At 33.1% G+C, this 23271-nt stretch overlaps 4 protein-coding genes across 4 annotated transcripts in view; 2 read left to right on the top strand and 2 right to left on the bottom strand.

Annotated features, from left to right (window-relative positions):
- Positions 1-1960, bottom strand: part of LOC105623136 (myotubularin-related protein 13) — an 8615-nt gene extending 6655 nt beyond the window's left edge. The window contains exons 1-4 of the mRNA XM_012204535.1: positions 1861-1960; positions 874-959; positions 520-807; positions 94-313 (exon numbers count right to left, since the gene is read on the bottom strand). Of these exons, the coding sequence (XP_012059925.1) occupies positions 94-313; positions 520-807; positions 874-959; positions 1861-1960 (694 nt within the window). The remainder of the gene's footprint in view (positions 1-93; positions 314-519; positions 808-873; positions 960-1860) is intronic.
- Positions 1961-3322: 1362 nt separating this feature from the next.
- Positions 3323-7591, top strand: LOC105623137 (VWFA and cache domain-containing protein 1). The gene is made up of 9 exons (XM_012204537.1): positions 3323-3830; positions 3903-4268; positions 4452-4622; positions 4685-5154; positions 5241-5442; positions 5535-5781; positions 5871-6537; positions 6612-6981; positions 7053-7591. Exons 1-9 carry the CDS (start codon positions 3323-3325, stop codon positions 7589-7591), a joined length of 3540 nt encoding a protein of 1179 aa, XP_012059927.1.
- A 2647-nt stretch (positions 7592-10238) lies between these two features.
- On the bottom strand, positions 10239-15874 carry LOC105623135 (26S proteasome non-ATPase regulatory subunit 2). Its single transcript, XM_012204534.1, has 4 exons — positions 15797-15874; positions 14659-15389; positions 12659-14229; positions 10239-10540 (listed from the first exon to the last, which is right to left on the bottom strand). The coding sequence occupies exons 1-4, from the start codon at positions 15872-15874 to the stop codon at positions 10239-10241; spliced, it is 2682 nt and encodes an 893-aa protein (XP_012059924.1).
- A 1189-nt stretch (positions 15875-17063) lies between these two features.
- LOC105623134 (contactin) lies at positions 17064-22033 on the top strand. Its single transcript, XM_012204533.1, has 8 exons — positions 17064-17879; positions 18015-18393; positions 18467-18569; positions 18841-19313; positions 19436-19714; positions 20001-20450; positions 20620-21335; positions 21563-22033. Exons 1-8 carry the CDS (start codon positions 17064-17066, stop codon positions 22031-22033), a joined length of 3687 nt encoding a protein of 1228 aa, XP_012059923.1.
- The last annotated feature ends 1238 nt before the right edge of the window (positions 22034-23271 follow it).

The raw sequence follows: 23271 nt of genomic DNA, 5'->3' as shown, positions 1-23271 counted from the left end.
ATATACTATATATATATATATATATATATATATATATATATATATATCTCAACAGTTAATTATTGCAAATTGCATGCTTTATTATATTCTTACCTAATTGCTGAAATAATAAATTTACACTAGTATGAGTTATAGGAAGAGAAGGACTAATTGGTGGTTGAAGCGCTTGACGATCCCCTGCTCCAATGCTGAATCGTACCTGTGGCCCACCAGCAGGAGGTACTTGGATACATCCTAATATGTTTCCAACTAACGTCTCTAACGGTATACCAAGATTTTCTACGTACACCGTGTATATAATGCCAAGACAGTTCTATAAGAATAAGAGATCATTATTAAATTGATGAAAAGCACAGCTGATGAGATATTAATTACGGATCTGTTTTTTATTTCTATACTAAAACTCTCGTTTTCATCAAATATTAAACATATACTTATTTTATTTTAAGTTTTTAAAAATGTATACTAGTTCAGCTATAGAAAACAGATCTTATATTAAATGTATAAATATTCACATACTCTAAATGTTTCTATGTAATCGAGTCTGGAAACCAGCACCAGACATTTAGGTGCGTACATAATGCTATGATGTGCAATGGCGGGTATCGCCCTAACCAAGGGACGACTATCTCCATCTACGGGATCCTCTTCCTCATCCACGGGTTTGCTTGGCACGATCGATACGGTTTCATTGAAGCACATGCAAGCGCAATAATGTCGATTTGCATCTATATCTGTCAATATTGAAACAAAAAAGCGTGGCTCTTGCCTTTCCGTTGATAAAGCCCATCCTTGTGGTTGACAAAACTATAAGTCAGTACATGAGTAAATAACATGACAATGTAACGAATCTTCAAAAAGAAATAGTTTTACCCATTCTATTCCTTCAATGAAAGGTGTATCTGGCCAATCTTTCTCTGGAAATCGTTGTAATATAACTCCACTACTTACACCACCCCCTGTAATGACAACACATGCAATATAAACAAATGCATTATATATTTGTATTATATATTTGTATTATATATTTGTTGATGCTAGCTAGTGCAACAATAATTACAGAGCCAAGAATTTGTATATATAGAGAGAATTAAACTATAGCTACTTTCCTTTTAGAAGATACAGTCAATATAAGTATCATTTGGTCTTATATGGGATGCCATGAAATGCTTTTCAGCAAGAGATATAGTTGACACAGTATAATACATTGAATCATTGCATCCTTAGTGTTTATTAATGTTAAACAAAAATAAAATGTTTCACTGTATTACTATGTCATTTGTGTTGTTTTGAAAAATATCAAAGAATAGAATCATATTTATATAGTTGTTTTGCATTTTCACACAAGTAATTATTTGCTTTGGTAACAAGTTATTGCATAACAACAGGTTTATAATCTTACTTTTAATGTTAACAAGACTCAGTAAAACACATGGTCTCATGGTCAGATTGTAGATAAAAACTCAGTTAAATCTTACTTGTCAGAATGAAAAATATGTATTCAATTGGAGTGGTGTCACAAATAAGAATTATCTAAGTTTTGATAAATAAAAAGCACTTGTGGATTCTTTTCAGCAAGAGATAAAAACAATACAGTATAACATTATTTGTTTATTAATGTTAAACAAAGATGAAATGATCACTGTGTCTCCTGCTGGAAAATCAAGCATCTCCTAAAAGGAAAGCAGTCTACATGTTATTTTCAACACTTTACTTAAGTGACCTTTCTTCAATGTCTACATATTGTCATTGTTAATTTTGATGGAAAAATCGAATTCTAAAAAATATTTAGTAAGAACACAAAAATGTTGAATGTAGAACCTAACGACGAATGTCAAGTGCATCTCGACAATGACTTACTTTCTTTCTCGTGATCGTAGCCGACCACGACAAAGTAATCGGCTAGCCGAGACATCTCGGTATATTCGTGGGGCTGAGTGGGGGTGGTTGCGCTCAACATCCCACGTCGTGTTTATTACACGTGATTTCATGGACTACGGCCTGCCTCGTCGTTGCGGTTCAGCAACTCGTTTTATCCTGCGTCAAAAACGTTAGGACAGCGCGTTAACGCGGGGATTGACGTGAAGACATTCCGGACATAGCTTTTGCGATTAATTCCACGTTACAATCTCTTTTGCGCTGTTAGAACACAAAAACGTTAATAAACGTCAAACCGTGGAGTTGCAATAGTAACGTACCGAGATCTCGAGCATCCGTATTAAGAAAAAAAAAAAGATATACACGAGCGGAAGAAATCTCGCGTGCACGGACACTTTGCGATCGTCGCGCGCACCTCGAATGTATCTCAACAACGCGACATTGCGCCCAATTGCGCCGCTACTGCCGCTGTTTCGCAACGTCCCAGGGACCCGCCGAATAACGATGCCACACCCCGAAACCTCAATCCATAACCTGCCAAACTCAAACGCCACATTGGATGTTTGTTGAGCTCGCGTAGCACGGGCCGAAACATCCCACGATTACGAAAACCGAAGATGAGAAACGCGTCGCCGCTGCTCCAACCGCTTCAACATTCGGACTTCGGCGTGATGTTTTTTTCGCCGTCTGCCGGCAGCACTTAAAATTAAACTGATAATATAAAATAATTAATATTAAAAAAAATAGAATATATATTAATTAAATAATATAAATTTTAAAAAATATTTAAAATATATAAAATGTTTCGATATAATAAAAAAAATTTTTTAACGCAGTTAATTTAAAAAAATTGAACTTGTCCAGAAACAAAAGGTCATGATGTATGGATACCTAGATGCGACTATCAGAAGAAGTTATTATATCTTCGTCTTTGATTGAAATTAATAATTATTGTTCCTGTACATGTATTTTCTTTGTCTTGTCTAAAATATTTCTTAAATTTATTTTTCGAGAAATCAGGAATGAATTATATAATTTTTAAGTTTTTTTTTGTTTTTGCCATAACCTCTTCACATATATTTTATTAATCATGATTAATTATTATTTGCCGTTATTATTAATAATATTTGTAAATTTTTATTTAAAACATCTTCGCTTTCAATGGTGATGTTGAATCAAAAATATGTATTCGTCAAAAACATCACTAATTATGATAAAATATTTTTTTTTAGACGCCATATTGTACGAAGTGCTGAAACAAAACGATGTTGAAGCGTCAAATGCGATCAGTGCGCATCATGCGTGATCATGCGTAAAGGTATCCGGAAAGCTTCCAGAATCGCGCGATACACGAGTCACGACGTCCACGATCCACGACGACGCTGCTTGAAATGCTTATTTATTGCCGGCATGAGCTGTTGTTGTAACGTGAATTCGTAAGGTTATGATTGTGATGAAGGACGCTTGCCGCCGAAGCTTCGTTAGAATGGCTGTAAACAAGATTTTGTACTTGAGTTCAGTATTGATACTGATAAATCTTTGCGTAGCCTCTAATGACGATGTCGCCAGGTGTCAGTTCGGCAAGTCGATACGTAAACAGGTGCCAGCGGAACCCCTGAACGGCACATGCCTACGAGATGTTGTGATACGTCTGTCGAAGATGCTGCGATCCGTCATCGACGAAGAACTCGGCGCTTCCTCGTTTCAGGAGATGATCAATAAAATAGAATTCACGAATGTTTCCAGCAATTTGGATATAAAATTAAGTGCCTTAGTTGACAAATTTAATAATAAATTAGCGGCACATATCAATGTCTTCAATCAAGTCTACGAAGTCATACACCGCGTATTGGCACGCAGTCCACTGCCTAATATTTATTCTAGTCAATTAGTCGATTACGATATGATGGAGATGAACAGAGTTTCAAATATATGTACGGATATCATAAAAGGTATTTTTTTATTGAATATATAGTTTTATTCCTTATCAAGATAATGTGATATATTATTAAGTTTGATTATAGAACTTTCAAGGCAATTAAGAAATCAAGAGTGGAAAAATATACATATACTGCCAATGAATGAACCAGATACAATGTGTGGACCACCTACATTGGCTTATAATGTTGGACCTCTTTTATTATCCCAGTATTGTCATGAAAAAAATGTCATTTTACTTTTGGAACATGGCACATTCATGTCTGAATCTGAGCTAACTTTGGTTCAATTGACAGCTAAAACTATTATAGATATGCTTTCTGAAACAGATAATGTTACCGTTGTGGGCCTTGCTCATACTACTCCCCTGCTTTGTAAAGATAGCTTGTTAAAGGCAACAGATATTAATAAGTTTCAATTGATTCGTTATATCGATAGTTTAACTAGAATAGGTAAATAAACAAAGAGTAATTATATTTTTTCTTATTTTTAGATTTTTTATTTGTAATACATGATTTGTTTTTATCTAGTTATCTTCAATCTATTTTGTTTTATTCTTATTATCGTTTCTATTAATGAAATATACATGTTTATAAAATGTATGTTAATTTTATTTTCTTAATTTTCTTTCTCAGATTCAAATGAAGTGATGAAGATTGATTTTATAAAATTAACACAAAATCTAAGAGGTGAAGTGCTTATTTTGCATTTAACTAATAAATTACAAAATACATCAAATGCACAAAGAATTTTTGAAATAATTTCGGAACAGTTTAAAGCTTATCTCAAAATTATTATTGTCACAGGTAAGCTAGTTTTATTACTTTAATTATACAAAAAATGTTTTTATATCGTAATGTATTTTCAGATCAGCAAGCATCCACTGTTATTAAGAAATTAAACGACAGTATCGTTATTTTTCCAATGCAAAATGTTCTTGGATATGAGATAGGAAAACTATTTTCTTGTTTGCAATGTCCTGATCATATTAAGAAAGATTTTTATATATCAGACCCATATATTGAGCCATATAGCAAGACAATGACGATATCTATCGGGCAAGTTAAAGAGACTGCGTTACTATCCTTAGATATAAAACTACGTGATTTTCTCGATGACGTAACGTATTTTAATGTTGGTTCAAATATATATGCTATATTCTTCGATAGCAAAGGAGTGGTTTGGATGCATAAAAATTTTCCTAGATTTGAGACAATGATTGAGCAACCACTTAAAGTGCATTTGCAAGACATTGAAAATATAGATAATCGAACTATATTGAAGATGATAAATGAGTTTAAAGGAATCATAAATGTAAAGACAAAATTAGGCGAACAGGTAAGCTAACATATCTGTAAATATATTTGAGGATAAGATAAGAAAAGAATAAAATACAGAATATTTTCTTTTAATGTACAATATAGAAGCGATATAGATGGAAACACTTAAATTATAATGATTTGATAATATGCTTGGTATCAACAACTGAGGAGGGAATATTGCCTGTCGCGAGAAATGCGCCTCCACTGCCGGCAAATATATTACATCATCGCCTCGATCTTATGCTTCAAACTGTCATTGATAAAGACATATTTTGCATTTATAGAAACAAAATTACAACTTTATGTAAAGAAATCAAATTTTTTACACTATCTCTAGTTACATTATCGTTTGTAAAATTTGTAAATGTTATAAAAACTTTTCTTTTTTTTTTTTAGCAACGGGTGTAATTTATTTATCACCATGGTGCTTTCAATCCCCAATGGAACAATTGAAATTACTAGAAACAGGTTCAACCGTGAATGTACAAAGCTATATGGCATATCTAAAAGATGTAACGGGTCTTTTGGCTAATCCCGGTTTACATCCATCTGTAAAATCAGATGTAGCGACGCTAGCACCAGTTTTAGAACATTTTAAAAAACAGCATGCCGAGAGTCCATTAAATAAGTTTATTATAAGAAGGTAATTACAAGTAATTATATATAATTTTATACATAATTATTAATTTATAAGATGATATCTTTACATTTATTTTATTTTGTGATTTTTAGATATGTTGTCAGTACGGTTAGTGGTGTATTAGAAATATTTCCAGGGATGGTATTAGATTCTGGTTTTGACCCTAAAAGGCGAATGTGGTATGGGAAGGTACTGGAACAACTTGATAAGATAATCTTAACTCCACCTTACTTAGATGCAGGTGGATCAGGCTATGTAGTCACTCTGAGTCAAACTATCAAATATTCTGTGAGGATTAATGGAAGTACAGATTACGCAATTGCTATTCTATCTATGGATGTTACAATGGGTTACATTATGAGATTGTTGTTGGAAATGTTTCCATTCTGTCATGATACAACTGTAAAGTGTTTCTTGATGGATGATAAAGGCTATTTGGTATCACATCCGAAGCTGTTAGAAGCAACAGGCAAGATCGAACAACAACATTTAACACATAAGGAACTTTTAGTAGCTAATGACATATTGAATCATGGAATGTTCGTGAAAAAAAAATCATGCGCCAGCTACTTAGACGGTACTGTGCAGAGATACTATCAATTTAATACGTCGCTCGACGAGGTGCTCACTAATATGGCACACGGTGAGCACTGTGTTAGATATCAGGTAGCTGCTGTACCAGGAACTAATGTATTCCTTGGTGTTGTGAACATGACTACTCAGTGTAATTTGCTCAGAGCTTTTTGTCCGTGCAGTACGGTAAGCTCACAATTTTTATTCTAAAACATTTTTAAATTTCTTAATATATTGTATCTGTTTATTAAATATTGCAGATGGATCATTCGTGCTTGAATTGTAAAAGTATGGAACAAACTGGTTGTGAATGTCCTTGCGAATGTTCTTTATATTCTTTTAGCTGTATGCAACAAAATATCGATAATTTGGATTCTTGTCCACCTATATATGAGCAAGGATCTAGTTTACAAACTCCGTGGATAGAGCCGATGAATTTGAAATCGTGCCCAGTTATCAATTGCAAATCATATACAACGGAGAGAGACTGTTTAGGTGTAGCGGATTGTCAATGGTGTCATGTCGACACCGATGGAGAGACTCCTTTGCAACAACCGTTTTGCTCTGATATGTCCATATGTTTTAAAGGAATCTTCGGTTCTTTAATACCTTATGGCGATGGCACTTATAGTAAGTTTGTCTTTTTTTTATTTTTGTTTTATTTGCATTAACCATTGGATAACAAAATTATATGTTTCCAGATTCGCAATCGACTGACGAGATCGCGATACGAGAGTGGCCATCAATTGGGCCGGTAGCTGGTGGAATTCTTGCACTGTTTTTAATTCTAGGTTTCATTGTGTTTTGTTACAGACTCCGATCAATGCATTTGGGTTTAGAGCATCAATGTTTACATATTCATACTTCACCCGATACATTGCGTATGACGCATATCGATGGCGATCCGGAACCTGCAGAATTAGATCAGATTAAAAATAATTTAGATTGTCTCGTGAGAGACAATGTAGCGCGTATATCACCGTACAGAGTTTCTACTAATTACAGAAGACCACCTGGTGGGGACAGTGATCATGGATATAGCACAATGACACCTCACGATGATTCTGAACAACAGACTTTCGCTTCCGAACCTCTATTAGCCGTTGAAAATGACGTCGAATCAGATTTGACTAAACAATCCAGCATCGGAGTGCCTTCTCCTACGACATATTTAGGATCGCCACATCATGTTTTAGCACCTGTGACTGTCCATCGAGATATGGAAACAAATTACTGTTGACTGATGAAACTGAATTTACTGCCATTTATTTAAAAAGATAAGACGTTATTTCCTCGAAACATTGGGGGCGTGTTTAAGCAAACAAAACAGCTAGCCTACTTGTCCAGCAATTGAACATGATTAGTTCTTATAGATTCAATCAATTGCATCGAAAGCTAGCAGCTTCGTCCAGTTTGAATGGCTTCAACACAGCCATTGTTTTAAGAAATCATCACAATTGCTTGTTTTTTGCAGATATAATCTCAGGACATAAGAATTAAGTGGTGAGTTTAATACCATTTAATACATGATAGTGATTTATTTTATTTGCGATCTTTGATGCAGAAGATATTATTATTTTACTACGAGACTGTTCATTTTTATTATCAAATGATAAAAAGCATATTTCTTTTATTATGCTTGAAAAAAAAATTTAACTTAAACTGTACTCAATATTAAGGCCTTCCACATAAGTGCTAAAAAAATATTTGATATTAGTCTTCTAAAGAAGTATTAAAAGCGATTGTGAAGTTTATATATGAAAATAGTTCAAATGGCTGCTATATATATTGAGCGAATAACTTAAGTACATTATAAGTAGATAAAACAATAGCGAATTATATAAATGGAGCAATCTAGAAATGTAAAATATTAAAGTATATTATTTTAGACATGTTTTTAAACATGTAAGATTACAACTTGCCAAGTATCTTTATGACAGACTAAGACACTAGATATTCGAATAGGTGCTGTATTCATAATTACATAGGATGTAACATGAAAGCCGAGATTCACTTGAAAAGAATTTAGTACTTTAAAGCAATTGACTTTATATTACATCTTGTATATAAATTAAGAGATTTAAAGTTGTTATTATTAAGTGTAGAAAATTAATGATAATATGAAATATTTATGCTAGTAATGGCAACTTCCTGTTTAGACATTGAATTTTAGCTTAATGTTTGAAATACTGCCATTATCACGTTCCATAATTAAGTCAGATGGGTGAAGAGTTAATTGATGATTAATAATAATCTAAGAGATACAAAGACAATGAAAAAAAAATTTTTTTTAAATTTTTTATAGTGTATAAGACTGCCGGCGGTTTGTGTACGTAATTCCTCTTGGAAATCTAATAAGAATTTGGACATGAGAAAGTCATTTTTGACTGGTTTTAACAATTTCGGAGAATGAGTGAGTGAGTGAGAGAGAGAGAGAGAGAGAGAGAGAGAGAGACAGAGAGAAGAAAGAAATAAGGAATGATAGTAGGAGAAAAAATAGTAAATGTTCTTCCCTCTCAATTTTGTTAAAAGTATTACTCTGCATACAAAACTGTTGCTCGTGTTCAAACTCTTATTAAAGAGGTTTCTCTAAGCTTTACTTTTACTCTTAGAAACGTCATCCTATTTCTTTTTTTGATAGATGTATACAGCGTACTTATTATCATGATTTACATAAATGATGCCAAAACTTTACAAATTGTGCAAAATTTTAAAATGCTTGTACATAGAAATCTATAATACTATTTTTATTATTATTTTTCATTGTATCTCTTTTCTTTATTTCTATGCGGATATATTTAAGTATTTTTCTTACAGTGTGACACCTTAATTTTATTAATTCAAAAAAATCATCTCAATGAAAACAACAAAAATAAGAGAAATATGGAATAATATGTCAATAAGAGAGTATATAAATTCCAGTTGTCCGTATTAATAGGCCTGTTCTTATATATAGCTGAACTTTATGATGCCAATATAAAACATAAACGTAATGTCTTAAACATTCATTGTATTTTTATATAGAGATATTAAAAGTAAACAATCGCGATAAGAATAAAAGTTACATTATTATAATAGTTATAGCGCAAGTTTTTTTTATAAAAATATTATTTAAAGTTGTACGATTAACGTATTTTATTGACATAATACAATACACTTTTGTTTATGCGTATTTTGCGCGATACGTACATTTTAACAAACTAACATGATCGTAATTCTATTTTTACATTTTTCAGTTAAAAAGATAGTGGCAAAATATAGAAAATATTAGGATGTAATTTATATCAAGTCTGCATAACTAGCTGCTCCACCGGACAGCAAATTCGACAACTCGATCAAATAATACTCTAGCACACTTATTGCTACATGTATCGTCGATACGTATACAAACTTCTATTTTAAAGAAAATTTGCCCGCGGATAACGTATTCAGCAAGTTGTGCAGGCTTAAATTGTGCCGATAATGGTGACGACTTACGTACACCATGCTGACTGCTACTTACAAAAAAAACATCCACCGATGTATTGTTATTACTAAGAATGCAGTATAAAATACTGTTGTTTTATATTGATTTTTTTTACGATGTATGTATAATGCGTACAAAATTCGTGCCGAATGAGATTTTATACATTATACAGTATTTTTTATTATTAAAATCTGTGCATTTTACTATTAAATAGAAAATATATCATTGCCTTGTATCCCTTTCTGCACAACATAACGAAAATATTGCGGAACATGTCTTGATTTTACAAAAAAGGAAATTTGTGGAGAATATTGCGTTTTTCGTATATGTAAAATGAAATGAGATACTTTTATTATATTATTCTGTCTTATAAGTAATTCAGTACGAGGTACATTGATGATCGACAAAATTATTATGATGACTAAGGTATAAAGTCTGGATTCTTTCTTAAGATTACAAAACCTTCCATAATTGGTGTCAGTGGTACATATTCCTCGGTTGCAAGTTCCGCTCTCTCACCATATGCCAACAACACCGGAGTGGTGTGCGTTTGAAAGCCTGTGATAGTCTTCGGTTTGCCTGCTTGGCCGACAACATCGACGGCAAGTCCAACTCTTACTGGTACAGCCAGTGGATTCAGATCCTCATCAAATGTTACTAGCATTCTGGGTTGCATTGCAGCAGCCAGTGTATACAAGAGATAATGTGAACGTCCGAGAATAACTGAAAATATATATTATAACAATAAAAATTAATAATGACAAGTTATATCTGATATTAATAAATAGTAAAACCCAGGTCAATACATTAAATGAGCTATAGTTAAGTGTAACTAAATAATATTTATTAATCACAAATTATAATTTTCCGACAATAAGTTTCAACGGTACTTTTTGACTATACTTAGTCCTCATCAGCCGCAGAAATACATAAAAATCCAAATATCTAATTATATTAACATATTAGGATCATCTCATATTCGTGTACAAAGAATATATCATATGTAGTCAAATTTGATAAAAACAAACGATGTAATGAAGAATCATGATTTCGAACCAATTCATCGGTTAATAGCGAGAAACGGCAGTCAGTATGAATAAATGAATAAATTCCAGTCATATTAATGATATAGCTTGATGTCAAATCATACAAAATGTATATACGTTCTTAATAATATTGGTAAATAAACTTAATAATATTGGTAAATAAATAGAATAAATTATCGTCAAAATTGAAATTATAAAGACATTAATAGTTTGTAATTAAAAAAACTATCTTTAACACTTAAAAATATATGGTAAACTGATAATAAGTTATAACTTTATGTACGTGTATATACAAAAATTTCATTAGAACAAAAGTACAATGCGAAACATAAATAACAAACGCTTTAAATTTATAATGTCAATTAAGAAAATTAAATAATTATCAAAGAATAAAGAATAAAAGTTATGCAACACTTAGGAGCTCCGTACAATAAAAAGAACAGAGAACAGAGAATAAGAATTTCAACCTATCAGAAATCATGTACTTGTGGAATACACAGTTTTTGATAAGTTGAAATTCTTATTCTCTGTTCCCTGTTCTTATTGTGTGGAGCTCTTTACATTAATATGAAGGTAAATACAAATTATATACAATGGCAAGTTAGTAGCAGTCTATTAAAATTGTAATATAGAATTTAGAATCAGTTATATTCACTGATGAAGACCGATCTTAACTGTGAGAGAATATAAATGCAAATGGTACTATGTATGTCAAAAAGTCAAAAGAACTAAGCGTTGTGTTTATTATTAAAAATTAAGGAAACTATATATATTATATGCGTTATAGATTTTCAGCACTGACAGTGAAACGTATAAAAACATATAAAAGAACAGTTAAATGTAAATAAATTTAAAAAAAGACTCTTTAGACATATATGTTTATCTGTTAAATTTAGGATGCGTTCCGATATTCACTGCCAGTGTTGAAAATCTATAATACGCACGTAACATATACTATATAATTTCAGCACTAGCAGTGAATATCGGAACGCATCCTTAATTTCTAATAATAACAAAAATGATAGCGCTTAATTCTTTTGTCTTTTGACTTTTTGACATATATATGATATCATTTGCGTTTATATTCTCTCACAATTAAGATCGGTCTTGCATCACTACATCGTTTATTTTTATCAAGTTTGACTACATATGATATGATTACGATATATCTTTTGTAACATGAAGGTGAGATGAGTAATCTGTTTTTATCTATTGTAACTCGAATGTCAGATGATCCTCATAATATGTTAACATAATTAGATATTTGGATATTTATATATTTCTGCGGCTGATGAAGACTAAATATAGTCAAAAATATGGTCAAATCACGTACCGTTTAAATAAACTTATAATAAACTTATTGTTGGAAAATTATAATTTGTGATTAATAAATATTATTTAGTTACACCTAACTATAGCTCGTTTAATATATTAACCTAAGTTTTACTATTTATTAATTTGTTGTAAGTTATAAGAAAAGAATTGATATTATTTATATTGTAATCTGATTTATTTTATTATATTATTTTATTATAGTATATTATATCTGATTTATTTATATTATTTTTAATATGAAAATCTGTGAGAATTTAAAGAATTACTGATTGATCAACTGTAGAGATATAAGAAAATAGTGAAGATTCTCTTTTGTTGTAGAAGATCTCTGGAAATTGATTGTCAAACTCATTGTATCTTTGTAATCATAACAAGAATAGCTTATCTGCTTGCTAGTAATGAAATAGTTATCGAAGAACATATCTTTGTATTATATCTATTGCATCAAGAATATACTCACTGTTTTTTACGTCCAGGAAACCGATCAGCGTCGATAGAAGACCAGCTAGAGCAACAGGACTGAGCAGCTGTCTGTCACTATGATAAGGCGACAGTGTGAGCGTGCCTTTACCTAGATGCGTCAAACCTTGTGCGATGCGCACCATGAAGAGATTGTTGGGATCCTTCGCATGGAATTGAGCCAGCTGTCTTAGCATGGCGGCTAATCGCGCATTATTCGTGCCGGCACCGACCAGTCCCATGGCGAATATTGCGTTGTGCGCTACCTCGGGATCACTGTCGTGCGAGAACTTTGATAGCGTATCCAAGATGTTTAGTTTTGGATTCGATACAGAGATAAGACCTAGGGCGAGTGGTACCGAGCGGCGAATCACGGGTTCGCAATAACGTAGCAAGTGGCCAAAGGTTCTGTAAGCCATCTCGGCACCAATCTCCTCTCCCATAGCGATCAGAGCAATACCAAGAACGGCGATAGCCTGCCTGGAACTGAGATCTTTCTCTTTCTCCTCTTTCTTCTCCTCTTTCTTATCTTTGTCTTTACGCTCGCTTTTTTCCTCCTTCTCATTACTCGATTCATAATGCTCTGAGCAGATGTGTAACAAGTGTTGGATCTTGAGGACATTTCCTGTACCAGCATATGCACATACCTCCACCAGTGTTGTCGACATCGATCTGAATGGCTCATGAACGATCTCTAAAGCTGCTATGATCGCTTCTGCCGCTTCCTGTTTACCTAGGAAGCACAATCCCAAACCAAGTGCCAAAAATCGCGCGTATGTATCTTTGAGATCAGATTCCGACTTATCCATTAACGTATGCATAATCGCTGTAGTGACATAAGCGTTACAAGAACCGGCAGCAACCATTCCTAATGCTAAACCAGTCATACCCAAGACTTCCCAGCTCGACTTGGTGTCACTGAGAACCGGTGTCAGCAAACCTAACACCCCTTCTCTGTTTGAACCGGCGTAGGCAATACCGAGACCGACAATGGCGCCAATGCGCATAGTGTTGCTACTATGTAACACATAATCGGAAAGCAAAGCTAAGGCAGGATCACATTCGTTCCTGACGCCGCAATTGACAATTCCGCAAGCCAATAGAGCGCCAGACTTGATATAATCTTCCGACGAATATAAATATTTATCGATTGGCGTCAGGCCACCATCAACGTCCCACAGTAAGATCAGACCTAGGGATGCAGTCGCACTCAGCATGCCATGCTCCTTGTTTTTATACAGCCATTTGTTACCGTCTTCAATCAGCAATTTATCGTGACCAAACGCAGCGTTTACAAAACCATTGACGAAACTTGCTGCGAGATTCTGCCGTGCTGAATCAACTTGACCGCCACCAAATGGTGGTCGCGAATTCTCCAAGTGAGATTTATAGACATCCTCAGGTGTCTTTGGCTCCATTATATCCAATTCACGTGCCAAATTCAGGAAGTGATTGTTCAAGTGCGAGTTAGACATTATCTCAAAGAGATCATCGTCTTCTATCGTAGCTTCATGTAGTTCCAGGAAGATTTGTTGACGACCTAGCATAAAGGCCAGTTGCTTTTGCACAGAACTAAAAAAATCAAACATAAAGAGTTGAACCTTCTACTTGGAAAATATCAATCATTATTCAATAATAATAATAAGAAAAACTAAGTTATTAATTGCCCCAATGGCAATTTGGACTCTTTTTGTCTAGTGCAAATTTTTTTATTGTTCTAGACATTCAAAAAAATTCAGGATTATTTTTCGATATCTCTATTATATTATCAAATAATTTTTAACTCAAATGTGAAAACTTTTATTTAATAAAAATTGAAATTTGAGCAAAAACGAAAGTAAAATTGGAAAGTGAAATTTCGCTTGTTCCAAAAAAGAAGCAATTTGCAGATGGAGGATTAAAAAAGATTTAAACAAAAAGATCATAAAAAGTTATCTAAATAAAAAGATCAAAAAAAGTCATATAAACAAAAAGATCAGAAAAAGTAAGTTTTATACTTACAGATCTCGACAGTTTGTGAAGATCGATTCAATAAGTGGCAAATCGTTCAATTGCATCGCCAGCCTAATTGCTTGCGGATATTGACCAAATTTACGATATAACTTGCAGGCGACATGAAGAAGGGTGCTGTTTTCTGGATCAGCTACATATGATACGCAACTTGTAAGATAAAGACATACTCGCTGATAAGCACTTTCATCAACGTACTGTTCCAGCAAATCCAACCTCTCAATCTCCATTAGAAGATCACATGCTTCTGTTTCTGCATTATGTGCCATGTTGTAGGGTACAATCTCGTGCACCAGAGCGATAAGTTTCTTGTTCGTTGCTTCAACGTTGTCACCTGTTACCTCGTCCCATTCTCCTGCTAGTTCTCCTGATAAATGTCTAACGTATTCATGTCCCCATTCACCAATTGCCAGTGCGGAGCCTGTTAGTCTATATTTTAAACACTCTCGGCCTTCACCCATTGTCATTGCCAAAACGGAAATAACATCTGAACATAATTCCTTATTTTTTACATTGATCATTTTTTCATGTATATTTTTCATAGTATCATAGTGAGGTCGCATAAATTTCAATGGCTTCGGAACACTTGTCATTGATGTTGTTGATGCACGAATATGTGAACGCAAGGATTCTAAGGCAGGATAGTGTAGTTTGGTGTTAGCATCTTGGAGACGCTCCACAAGTAAAGTTAATTCTTCCTGTAGAAGCTTATCTTCTTCTGACTAAAGGACAAAATCAAGTTTTTATTTGATATTTTATATACAATTTTTATTTTGTTTTATATATATCTAATTTTCTCCTCTAAATATATTAGATTGTAAATATCAAAATATACTGTCTAATATTTAAAAAAAATATAAGTGTTTTAAGAAACATACATTCATAAAATAAGGGGTCACTATTAGTCACTATAGAGAAAAAAACAAAAGAAATTGCAAGAATAGCGAACTAATGACAAGTTATTACAAGACAAAGATAGCTTACTTCAATTTAATGTAAATTATAGGAAAAACGTTGAATTAATAATTTTATTTATATACTGACGCAAGAATTGCAAATGTAGATTTAATCAACGATATTAAAATGTCGATGACAACGCAACAGTATCCAATGTAGGTTAATTTCTTACCAGTTCATTTTTATCGTCTTCTTTGCCATTCTTCACTTCTTTAACCGGTTTTGTTTCTATTTTGGTGCTTTCCGGCATTTTATTCACTTATTTTATACACAAATATATGAAACAAATACACGATTTCTTCTTCAATTCTCTAGTTCGAAGTTTGAGGTTACTAAGATGAGTATTCAAGAGGTTTTGCGAGTCACCATCATGGACACGCTATATAGAGTGGCGACCGTATACTAATTTAAAAGGATTCACAGGATTCACAAACATGTTACATACGATAGCCGATTGAGCCGACATACATATAAAGAAAATTAAATAAAGAAGAAAGAGAATAAAAAGATAAAAAAGAAGAACAAAAGTTTGAAAAATTAGAAAATATATTAAAAAATTCACAAGGTCTGTTCTTTTTAACTGAACTTCTTGTACCGTTTATCTTATAATTATAGTTTTTCTCTTCTAACGTGGAAAAAAAAAAGAGAAAATTAACAATATAAAAAATTTAACTGAAAAGAATAGAACCTGTTATTAGAACCTAACCTATTATTGGGATCTATTATTAAATAATAATTAAAAATTAATGACTAGTCAGTAAGAAACTAATAATTTCAAATTTAATAAACTTTGCTTTGATTGGTGATTAATTTCCAATTCAATTTTAATCTTAATCTCTAAATAGTCTGTGGGCATATTTTAAGATGTTTTAAGACGCCAAAATCTAACCTCAATAATATTTAGTATTTCTTTACTTATCTGAAAAAAAAAAAAAAAGAAAAAGAATTCACGCATATGCCTATTTCACTTCTGTGCAAAAAGTACAAGTAAACAAGGTGCAATTACGGAAATTAAACATTCGTCAACATTCGTTGAATTCCGTAACTGTTCGTCATTCGTCACAGGGAGTGTCTAGCTAGCGATGTAGCGTCGCAGGTTGCTGACTCAAAACTTGTGATTTTATTTAACGTATTTTTTTAATTTTATCTTTCTTCGAAAGCTTTATTCGTTACATAAGATCTAATACATTTAAGTGAATCCAATATCCACATTTGCAGTGCTTCAATCGAATAATCGTCCGCCGAAACATGCGAACAAGAATATCATGAATTAACAAGGTGATCATCGTCAGGAAGTATCTTCAAGAGATCTTTCGCTTTGTCAGTTCTGTTGAATTTCTCGAAATCACATTCCAATGTGACATTCTCAATCGAGAAATTAATAAAATACTTGAATCTTGAATCTGGAAATTATAAAATGTCTGTTGTATAGTTACAAGATGTCCGCAATGATGTCTCATTTATTAATTGCCGCAGTGTTCTCACTAATCCTCTCACTTCCCGCGTTTGCACAAAATTTCTTATATGGAGAAGAGTACAAGTGTCCCCAGCATTGGATACAATTCCAAGAGTCGTGTTATCGTTTTGTCAAAAGTCCGCTGAGACCACGAGAAGATGCACGTAGAAATTGTCAAGCATTCCAAAGTGATTTGCTTACTATTAATACAATGGAGGAGCATGGGTTCATACTCTATCAGTTGTTGTGGCAAGATCCACAACATCGCAGATGGTACACCGGAATCAAAGTCCAAAGTGGCCTATGGATAAACGAGGCAGACAGTACGACATTGATAAACATGGATAATGCTTTTCTACCTGAGCCTGTGGACAATATACTAGGAAGAGATTATTTAGCGTATTCCTATTCCAATAGTCTCCAGCGTTGGGGACTAGAAAAGGTTACTGGTAGAGAAGAATTGTTGTATATCTGTGAAGCACCTATTGCTACTCTTCACAATTTGGTAGAAGAAGATCGTACTTATCAGTATGGAATCAACATTGACAATCCACTTCAAATACCAAGGGGACCATATTTTATAAAGCAGCCCTTAAACAAAGTATTCGATCAGTCAAAGAGAAATGTAAAAAATGATGTCTCTCTAAGCTGTTTGGCAGGTGGTTATCCTACACCTACTTATGAATGGTTCAAGGAGACATATGTAAATGATCTACTTATTGCAATGAAAATTGACCCTCTTTTAGACAGAAAATTTACCGTGAGTGGTGGGACACTTATCATCTATGATCCAGATTCGGTAAGAGATCTTTTTTAATTTCTTTTTTAAATATTATATGTTATTTTAAAACTTATGTTGAGATATATAAATTAATATATTAAGTTAATATATAAATTAATGAACATCAATGATTTCATTATTTATTGTTTATAGAAAATAGATTCTGGCTTGTATCATTGTAAGGCAACTAACAAATTTGGCATGATTATTTCTGAGAGCGCTGAACTGTCATTCGGATTCATCAATGAGTTTAATTTAAAACGTTCCGAAGAACGCGGAGATAATCATTGGGGTAAAGTAATGTATTGTGACCCACCACAGCATTTTCCAGATGTATCATATTATTGGGTGCGTGAATATTTTCCCAATTTCGTCGAGGAGGATAAACGCGTATTTGTCTCACATGATGGAGCGCTTTACTTTTCTGCATTGGAAACAATTGATCGAGGAAATTATTCTTGCTACGTCCAGAATATTGCATTCGATATCGGACGTAATGGTCCATTCTTTCCATTAAAAGTGGACATGCACTGTAATTATTTTGGATTTTACGCATCTAACAGAATAGAAAACGACATAATTAAATAACTTTCTAAATTTTTCAGCTTCTTTTCAGCAGTTGAAATTTCCTAATAATTTTCCAAAAGCGTTTCCAGAAGCACCAGTAGCTGGAGAAACTGTTAGATTGGAATGCATTGCGTTTGGATAGTAAGTTATTATCAATACTTTGTCTTATATTTCTTTTACATATATATATATATATGGATGTTTTTTCTTATATGGAAGGATGAAAGTTATAATAGTGTAAGCCATTTTTTTTAACTTATCAATTTAAGATCATTGGTGCAGTCTACTGAACCAAATATATTGAAAAAAATTTTTAATTTTTTGAAATTGTAATTAAGTTACTTACATCACTATGGTTTTCATCTCTCCATATATGGATTTTGTGAATATAATAAATAATTTACTTCCCTAGTCCTGTTCCATCATACAATTGGACAAAAAGAGGTTCTATTTTGCCGCGTGGAGCATATACGGCAAGTTTCAATCGGGTATTGATATTACCTCGTGTACACGTGGAGGATCAAGGCGAATATGTTTGCCGAGTATATAACGATAGACTATCCATCGAAAATTCTGTGCAGTTGACCATACAGGCGACACCTAATTTCACTATCCCGTTGGTTGATAAGCACATGGATGATCATGCGGATTTAACTTGGACCTGTGAAGCATTTGGCATACCGGATGTCACTTATAGTTGGTTTAAAAACGGAAAACTCTTAGACATGTATACGCTACCACCTGAAGAGAGAGATCGTTATACTATACAAGATAATGTACTAAATATACGCCATGTGGATTCTGAAAGGGATCAAGGCATGTATCAGTGCCGCGCGAGGAATCAGTTGAAAACAACGTATTCATCGGCTCAACTTAGAGTCTTGTGTGAGTACTTATATATTCTCTTTCAATATTCAACTGTGCAATGTGAAAAATAACGAATTATTAAATTCTTTATGTTATTATGTAAATATATGACATTATGTAATATCTCTTTGATATTTCAGCATTGAAACCTTCTTTCAAGAAACGGCCTATGGAATCTGAGACATATGCGGCGGAAGGAGGTAACGTTACTATTGTGTGCAATCCCGAAGCCGCACCTAGGCCGAAATTTATTTGGAAGAAAGATGGGAATATAATCGGATCAGGCGGTAGGCGAAGAATTCTAGAAACTGGAAATCTTATTATCAGTCCGGTATCACGAGACGACGAAGGGACATACGTGTGCACAGCGACGAATCAGTATGGCAATGATGAAACTCGTGGACGACTGATCGTGCTACGTAAGTCAATCATTTGATGATCAAAGATTACTCAAGGAAATTTTGAATTTATAAGAAGATACATATTTACGCAAAAAGATATTAACAGATTGTATTAAATTGTATATTTGGTTACATATATATATATATATATATATATATATATATATATGTATAATCAAAAAAGTAAATTTGATATTTATATTGAAATTTGCGTTATATCGTAAAAATTTGAGTTTTCTATATAACAATTTATATATAAATTTAATTTACATATGTAATTATATAAAATTGTTTATACATGCAGGTGGACCACAATTTGTTCAAAGATTGCCATCACAGATAATTCTATATTATAATAATAATCTGACATTACACTGTTTGGGTCATATTGACGAAATGTTGGATATAGCGTATATTTGGACGCATAATGGTATGCGTATTCGTGATAAGGATTTGCAGAATAATCCACGATTAAATATCAATGGCGAATATTTGAATATTATAAATGCCACATTCACTGAAGCTGGTGAATACGAATGTATCTTGAAAAGTGCCGTTGGCGCAATATCGAGCAAGCTTAATCTGATTGTACAGGGACCACCGGGACCACCTGGTGGAGTACAAGTTATGAATATCTTTAAAACTTCAGCCACATTACGATGGAGCGATGGTGCTATGAATGGCAAACCAATAACTATGTATACAATCAGTGCGCGAACAGATTGGAATCAAACGTGGTTTTCTCTCGTAGAAAGTAAGTTTACTATTTCATAATTATGATTTCGTACAGAAACGATTTCAACAATGAGTATTTATTAATTATGATGCTTCCAATATTAAATTAAATATTCTAACGCTTCTTCATTATCATTCATCTGTTTTCTCTTTTAGTCTAACATAAACATGTATATGATTACTTTTAGATATTACGGCTTTTGAAGCGGATAGATACAATGGCCGAAAAGAGGCGAATCTCGAGAACGTTCTGAATCCTTACTCCACTTACGAATTCCGTGTGCTTGCTTTCAATGAATTTGGTTATGGCCCGCCATCGTTACCCTCACCTCGATACAGTACTCCGTCCGATAAACCTGCGAAAGCACCATCGAATATTAGCGGTGGTGGAGGAAAAATTGGTGATCTCACGATCACGTGGGATCCTCTCAATCCGTCCGATCAGAACGGTCCTGGAGTCTATTACAAGATATTCTGGCGTCGCAAAGGATATGAAAAGGAATTTCAGTCGTTATCTCTGCAGGAATACGGCAATATCGGTAGTAGTGTCGTGTCGATTCCACAGCAGTATTACTACACAGAATACGAAGTGAAAGTACAAGCGATCAATGCAATGGGCGAGGGACCTGTATCTAATATAGAGACAGTCCACAGCGCGGAAGACATGCCGCAAGTTGCGCCGCAACTAGTGTACTCCATGAGTTACAACAGCACCAGCTTGAACGTTACGTGGCAGCCTATTGAGCAGACTCGCGAGCGAGTGCGAGGCAAGCTGATCGGCCACAGAATCAAATATTGGCAGAAGACTATTTCCGAAGAGGATGCTACTTATTATTTATCACGCACTACTCGTCCTTGGTCACTTGTTGTTGGATTGCAGCCAGATACATATTATTACGTAAAGGTAAAGCTGAAAAAGAAAGTTCTTTATTTACATTTCTATATGAATACTAAGAACATATTTAATAAACTTAAAATACAATATACTTAAACAAATTTAACTACAAAGTGTTAATAGTTTGTTAATATTTATTATATGTTATATTAATTATTTAAAGAAAGACATTTAAAATATATTGACAAACTTATAAATTGTGAGGAAGATTTAAATGAAGATCAAATTTCTTAAAGGTAATGGCCTATAACTCTGCCGGAGAAGGTCCGGAGAGTGAGCGATTCCTAGAGCGAACTTATCGCAAACCACCGCAGAAACCACCGTCCTCAGTGAATATATATGGTGTAAATCCATCAACGATAAGGGTCGTCTGGCGTTATGTAACACCGAGTTTGGAGGAAGAACCATTGATTGGATATAAAATACGTGTGTGGGAATACGATCAAGACATGAGCACGGCTAATGACACGATAGTACCAGGTGGTTCTAAGCTAGAGGCTTACGTCAATAATCTAAGTCCAGGCAAAAGGTATCGTCTAAGAGTGCTCGGATTCAGTAACGGTGGTGACGGCCGAATGTCGAGTCCTACCCATTCATTCCAAATGGGTGACACTGAAGCCTTTAGGAGCAGCGCTGGAAATAATATCTTAGACATCACGCTAGGAATAGTTTTCTTGTTGCTTTTGCGAATCTACGATTACGTATAATATAACATCATTAATAACTGAAGGCTATAATGGTTAATGATCATAATTTCATACAGTTTTCTTAAATCGAAAAGCTAAAATATTTAACGAAAACAAATGTTAAATAAGATTTAATAAGAGATTAGATCTTTTTATCCAATGAAGTTGATATTATGATCTGCTAGATTAAGCTTTGACAGGCTAAAAATTAATATTGCTATATCGTTAGTGATTTAACGATGTAGTCGTTTTTGTTTTTACCGTTTTAATGATAGTTCTCAAGTACTTCCGTAACTTATTTTTTAAGAAGAATTATAGTACTATGAGGAGACTGAAAACGATCTGCATTTGACCCAAATATTGCAAAAAATAATACACAGTGAGTTCAGCATAATTTTTATTCTATAATGATAAAAAGAATACTCTGTGTCTATAATATGTTTTTCGGCATATATATTAACGATACTTTAAAACTCACAAATAATTCTTTTTTTATCATGCAGCTAATGACATATATTGGGTGTATAAATAAGTTCTTATAGATTTTCTATTATATGTTGTTATCAGTATGTTTTCTAATAGATATTGTCGTCAGTATTGCGTACGTGTAATTTAAGATCGTAATATATCTAAATATTAGATAAGTAAGATTACCTAAGTATAAGTATCTTACTTAAGTAAGATTTAAGATTTAGTATATTATATTAGAGTGCAGTGTAAATAATAAATTTTTTTATTGCATTGAAAAATGTCAAATTTTGTGCCAACAAAATGGCATTTGCGGGAAGTTTTGCTGTATTATTTTATTTTAAAGAAAACTGCTGCTGAAAGTCATCGTTTGTTTGTAGAAGCTTGGTGAACATTCTCTGGCTGAAAGTACTTGTAAAGAGTAGTTCAGAAAATTAAAAAATAATGATTTTGACGTGAAAAACGAAGAAGGTACACTAAAAAAAATTTGAAGATGCAGAATTGAAACATTACTGGATGAAGATCTGTATCAAACAGAAACAGATTTAGCAATAGCATTAAATGTTATCCAATAATATATTTCCCAACATTTATATGCGATGGGAATGATTCAAAAACAAGGAAATTGCTATGTTACTATCTTAAATTACATGCACGCAGTACTAATAACATCTATTAGAAAACGATGGGGATTTATTTATACACCCAATAATTATGTATATATACACATACGTATAATTTTGTGTATATATATATATATATATATATATATATATATATATATATATATA

Source organism: Atta cephalotes, assembly GCF_000143395.1.
Source record: "Atta cephalotes unplaced genomic scaffold scaffold00054, whole genome shotgun sequence".
NCBI classification, from domain to species: domain Eukaryota; kingdom Metazoa; phylum Arthropoda; class Insecta; order Hymenoptera; family Formicidae; genus Atta; species Atta cephalotes.
Note: the sequence above shows the minus strand (reverse complement) of the source record. Positions and strands in the feature narration are given on the sequence as shown.

Bases quoted from the DNA above. Each gene is read 5' to 3' on its own strand.
- LOC105623137 (XM_012204537.1), top strand. From the start codon at position 3,323: ATGATTGTGATGAAGGACGCTTGCCGCCGAAGCTTCGTTAGAATGGCT. The intron at 5,443-5,534 runs GTAAAGAAATCA...TTTTTTTTTTAG, and splicing joins AAACAAAATTACAACTTTAT to CAACGGGTGTAATTTATTTA. The intron at 6,538-6,611 runs GTAAGCTCACAA...TAAATATTGCAG, and splicing joins CTTTTTGTCCGTGCAGTACG to ATGGATCATTCGTGCTTGAA.
- LOC105623135 (XM_012204534.1), bottom strand. From the start codon at position 15,874: ATGCCGGAAAGCACCAAAATAGAAACAAAACCGGTTAAAGAAGTGAAG. The intron at 14,230-14,658 runs GTAAGTATAAAA...TGATTTTTTTAG, and splicing joins TTCACAAACTGTCGAGATCT to TTCTGTGCAAAAGCAACTGG. The intron at 10,541-12,658 runs GTGAGTATATTC...ATATATTTTCAG, and splicing joins TTTCCTGGACGTAAAAAACA to TTATTCTCGGACGTTCACAT.
- LOC105623134 (XM_012204533.1), top strand. From the start codon at position 17,064: ATGTCCGCAATGATGTCTCATTTATTAATTGCCGCAGTGTTCTCACTA. The intron at 18,394-18,466 runs GTAATTATTTTG...TAAATTTTTCAG, and splicing joins ATTAAAAGTGGACATGCACT to CTTCTTTTCAGCAGTTGAAA. The intron at 21,336-21,562 runs GTAAAGCTGAAA...AATTTCTTAAAG, and splicing joins ATACATATTATTACGTAAAG to GTAATGGCCTATAACTCTGC.